The sequence below is a fragment of the Salvelinus sp. IW2-2015 genome, unplaced genomic scaffold (genome assembly GCF_002910315.2).
Source record: "Salvelinus sp. IW2-2015 unplaced genomic scaffold, ASM291031v2 Un_scaffold987, whole genome shotgun sequence".
Classification (NCBI taxonomy): domain Eukaryota; kingdom Metazoa; phylum Chordata; class Actinopteri; order Salmoniformes; family Salmonidae; genus Salvelinus; species Salvelinus sp. IW2-2015.
Window position 1 is genome coordinate 343,915 of NW_019942673.1, and position 5,384 is coordinate 349,298.

At 45.1% G+C, this 5,384-nt stretch overlaps 1 protein-coding gene across 1 annotated transcript in view; it reads right to left on the reverse strand.

Annotated features, from left to right (window-relative positions):
* Positions 1–5,384, reverse strand: part of sox5 (SRY-box transcription factor 5) — a 144,130-nt gene that overhangs the window by 114,685 nt on the left and 24,061 nt on the right. Inside the window, 1 exon segment of the mRNA XM_070438510.1 lies at positions 727–926. Coding sequence (XP_070294611.1) covers positions 727–926 — 200 coding nt within the window.

Sequence of the window (5,384 nt, forward strand, 5' to 3'; positions counted from 1 at the left end):
AGAGAGAGAGAGAGAGAGAGAGAGAGAGAGAGAGAGAGAGAGAAGTAAAAGGCTGATGGTCCCTGTACTATCAGCTGGTAATAAATATGCAAAGTGGTTGTTAGACAATGGCTCTGGACAGCTGATGCTGTCTGCCATCAAACAAAGGGCTGACTCTCTCTGTCACACACACACACACACCAACCCACACACATACACCCACACACCCATACACTTACAGAAACACAGACACACACACCCTGTCGCCAGGCAGTTACAAAATGTCTTCGTTAGCATGGAGCAAGAGAGGGAGGGAGACCTGGCACTATCACCTGCTACTAAAGGGTAAAGTGAGAGAGAAAACGAAAGAGAGAGTAAGAGAGAAAGAAACATAGAGAGAGAGTGAAAGAGAGAAAGATAGAAAGTGAGAGAGAGATAGAGACAGAGAGAGAAAGAAAGTGATAGGGCATGTGTGAGTGTGTGTGTGTGTGTACAGTACAGGTTATTTTAGTATTTTGGAACTTTTGTAAGTGTAATGTTTACTGTGCATTTATATTGTTTATTTCACTAAGTGTTTATTATCTATTTCACTTGCTTTGGCAATGCAAACATATGTTTCCCATGCCAATAAGGCCCTTGAATTGAAATTGAGTGAGAGAGAGAGAGAGAGAGGGATAGAGAGCGATAGAGAGTGATAGGGAGAAAAGAGAAAGCGATACAGAGCAGTACATCTTTGTACATGGTGACTGACCTTCTGGTTCGTTTTTGATGAGCTCCTCCATTTTCCTCTGTTTCAGTGTGTCCACCACGTCAGCCAGGCTGCCCTTACGTCTCTCTGGGGTCCCCAGCGCTGCGGCCCCTGAACCACCCTCCTCCACCTGCTGCTTACTGCCTGGAGAGGTAGAGGAGTTGTGCTGGGGGTAGGGGCTCAGAGACCAACCCTGGTCCTGCAGAGAGAAAGAGAGAGAGAGAGAGATAGGGGAGAGGAAGTATGAGTACTTGTCTTAAAGGCCTAGTGCATTCAAAAACATGATTTTCTTATATATATTTCCACACTATGAGGGATGGAATAATACTGTGAAATTGTGAAAATTATGATATGCCCTTTCAGTGTAAGATTTCGCCTTCTTGGTGACATCACCAGGCGGTTAATTAGTTTATAGACCAATAAGAAATATAGTTCCAAACCTCTCTGCCAATAACAGCTAGTTTTCTGTTTCCCCCTCCCCACTCAGGCCACTCCCAGACAGGCCTAGCAAAATCCTTGCTTGAGAAGTTCTTTGCTTAGAAGCTATTTTTGTTTATTTTTGAACATTTTAATTGAAATCATTCACACTAAGGTAGTTAATTGTTCCCCAGAAATGATTTGATATTGAGATAAAAATGGCTGAGTTGGACATTTAATAATATTCCATTAATTAGAGTTTGAATTCAGCTTATTGCTGATGTTTGTGGCAAAACCAGTATCTCAAACTCACTCACAGAACAGCCACAGAGAAGAAGAGAGGAGATTGAGAGAAAGGGGAGAAGTAGAGAAGTATAGGGGGATGAGGAAAGGAGAAGAGAGAAGAGAGAGAAAGGGAAGAGAGTAGGAAGAAAGGAAATCCAGACAAGATTAAAATGTAAAACTCAGAGATCCAAACGGAGGAGAGGAAGACTACAGTAACTGGCATCCTCCCTCTCATTATCCCTCGTTCTCTCCTTCTTTTAGCTGGCTGTGCTACACTTTCATCGGTGGCCAGCCATCTTAAGTTAGGGCACTCACTATCTGTTGGATCCTAAGGAATCTGCATGCCACTGACTTGGAGGTGGTTAACAGAGGAAAGACATAAAACAGAAATGATTTCACTCAGGCTGTTGGGAGAGAGCTACTGTAATGTCTTTCAAAGACTAAACCGTTTCACTTTGAAAGAGATCCAATAAGCATTCCTGCTCGTCCAAATGTCTCACTTGCAAGTTTTCTCCGTGAAAGAGCTGATTTGTGACAATAGACTTATCGCCATCACAGAAATGTCCAGCAAACTTACTCACAACAACCAGAAACTTACAGCAAGATTTACATCAAAGAACATTCTGGAATCATAACCTTGAATTTGACCAACTCCACTGTCCTCGCGGGGTCTCAGCTAAATGAACTGTGGTGACGACCTTGTCATGGTCAGCTTTGTGTCTGCACACACACTTCAGCTGCCAACTTGAACTAGCAGACACACACTTACACTACATCACACTGCACGCACCACACACACACCAACACAACACAGTACAACCGTGGTATGAGATAGTAGGAACAGATTAGTCAAAGATTAACCCTGATTTACAGATGGACTATTGACCTGAAAATACCTGACTTGTTTTGTAATTAAACTTTACAAAACATCTCCCTGCTCTGGTTTTCCACAAAGAGAAGAGTTTAGGGTTTAGATGCTTAGAGCAGCAACACCCGCTGTGTGTGTGTGTGTGTGTGTGTGTGCGTGTGTGCGTGCGAGTGCGTGCGTGCTGTGTGTGTGTGAGTGCGTGCATAGGGTGTGTGTGTGTGTGTGTGTGTGGCAGACAATGAGCTTATCCCAAGGAAAAGACAGAGGCCTGGGAATGCTTGGCCTAACTCACACCTTTAGGAGGTACGCCAGTGTTTTACACTCCCAAGTGGCACAGCGGTCTAAGGCACTGCATCTCAGTGCTAGAGGCGTACCTACAGACCCTGGTTCGATTCCAGGCTGTATCACAACCGGCCRTGATCCTATAGGGCGTCGTCCGGGTTAGAGTTTGACCGGGGTAAGCCGTCATTGTAAATAAGAATTTGTTCCTAACTGACTTGCCTAGTTAAAGAAAATAAACACGCATGCACACACACATACCCTGATATCGGTATCACGTTGTAAATGATATCTCTACATGCCTGTGAGCTTTTATTGAGCAGATGAGGTACTAATACTGAACTGGTTTCCTGATGGAGGTACAGTAGTTTCCTCGTTAATATCGCTGCCACATACCGTAACTGTCTCTATGAACTGTACCATCCTCGACAGATCATTCAGCAGTCTGAAGTCAGTTGGTTTCACCTTGTGATATTAATACGGCTTTCATTGTCAACGAACCGGCACGTTATAGCAGAGARACGAGCAAAGTCCAGAAGGGAACAGATTCTCACCTGGGAAAGTGCTGTCACTTTCCGTGACTCCTCCTAGAGTCAGTTACATGTACACTCACTCACACCACTCCCAGAGAGGAAGTCAACACATTCAATAATTCACTCACAAATGGGTTTTAGGGACGTGAATGAACGCTAGCGGATAGCCAAAGCAATAAGTGAGATTCAATAGGTGAGATGTGTCACCAGGTTCCGTGGTCACGGTACAGTATAATAGTGGTGGTTCTGTGTTTTTGGCTCATGATCTCCCCGTTTCTAATGAGGTGGCCAGCTAGTCTGCTGATCACCGAAGGCTACAGAACTGTTAACTCTTCCCTTCATCTTTCTCTCTCTCTCTTCTATCTCTCTTTCCCCCCTACCGCCCTCTCTCTCCCTCTCTCTCTCTCTCTCGCTCGCTCTCTCAATTCAATTTCAATTCAATGGGCTTTATTTGCATGGGAAACATATGTTTACATTGCCAAAGGAAGTGAAATAGATAATAAACAAAAGTGAAATAAGCAATCAAAAAATTAACAGTAATTAACTAGAGACATTTCAAATGTCATATTATGACTACAGTATATACAGTGTTATAACGATGGGCAAATAGTTAAAGTACAAAAAGGAAAATAAATTAACATAAATATGGGTTGTATTTACAATTGTGTTTGTTCTCTCTCTCTTGCTCTCTCTCTCGGCTGACACTGGAGCATGCTTACTGTGTGCTGGTAAACCGTCGGGGAGGGGGGGGGTATAGGTGTGGGGCGTCAGGGGGGTTCTGTGTGCAGTGGATGAGGGGAGGCTTGGGTTGAACTTTTTAGAACTGTTACAGTGATGTGATAACACAGTCTCTCCATCCTTCCCTCCTAGGATAAGGGAAGTCACATGAGAACCTTATTGATGAGACCAGAAACAGCCAAAGAGGGAGAGAAGAGAGCGAGAGCGAGAGAGGCTGAAAGAGAGAGGAAGAAACAACACCGCTGTGTGTGTGTGTGTGTTGTGTGTGCGTGTGTGGCGTGCGAGTGCGTGCGTGCGTGTGTGTGTGTGAGTGCGTCATGGGTTGTGTGTGACGGTGTGTGTGTGTGTGAGTAGACAATGAGTTATTCCAAGGAGGAAGACAGAGGCTGGGAGCGCTCTGCCTAACTCACACATCAGGAGTCGCCATGTTTTACCACACCCACACACACACAACACACACACACAACACCACACACACACCACACACCACACACCACACACCACACACACACACACACACACACACACACACACACAGCACCACACACACACACACACACACACCACACACACACACACCCTGCTATCGATATCACTTCTGTAAAGATATCTCTACATTGCCTGCTTGATCATGCCGGTGAGCAGATGAAGGTTATTGAGTATTGAACTGGTTTCCTGGTGGAGGTACAGTAAGGTTTCCTGATTACATATCGCTGCCACCAATTACTGAACTGTCTACTATGAAACTGTACCATCCTCAACAGATCATTCAGCAGTCTGGAAGTCAGTTGGTTTCACCTTTGTGATATTTAATACGGCTTTCATGTGTCAACGAACCGCACGTTTATAGCAGAGACAACGAGGCAAAGTCCAGAAGGAAGCCATATTCTCACCTGGGAAAGTGCTGTCACTTCCCCCGACCTCTCCTAGAGACATGTGTACATGTTACACCACTCACACCACTCCCAGTGAGAGGAAAGTCAACCACCATTCAAATCACTCAACAAATGGGTTTTAGGGACGTGATATGAACGTGTTATGGGATAGCCGAAGCAATAAGTTGAATCCAATAGGTGAGACATGTCACCAGGATCCATTGCTAAACTGTAAAGTAATAGTGATTAGTCTGTGTTTTTCTCATGTCTCCACTGTTCAATCGAGGTAGGCCAAAGCGTGTCTGCTGATCACTGAAACAGAACTGTTAACTCTACCCTTCATATTTCTCTGTCTCCCCCCCCACACCCCACCTCTCTCTCTCTCTCTCTCTCTCTTCTCTCTCTCCTCTCTCTCTCTCTCTCTCTCTCTCTCTCTCTCTCTCTCGTCTCTCTCTCTCTCTCTCTCTCTCTCTCTCTCTCTCTCTCTCTCTCTCTCTCTCTCGTCTCTCTCTCGTCTCCTCTCTCTCTCTCTCTCTCTCTCTGCCTCCCTCTCTCCCTCTCTCCCTCTCTCTCTCTCGTCTCTCTTTCCCTCAGAGGAGAGAGAGGATAGAGGAAAGAGAGGAGAATGCATGGTTTCCATCGGTATGTGACTGGATCTGCCA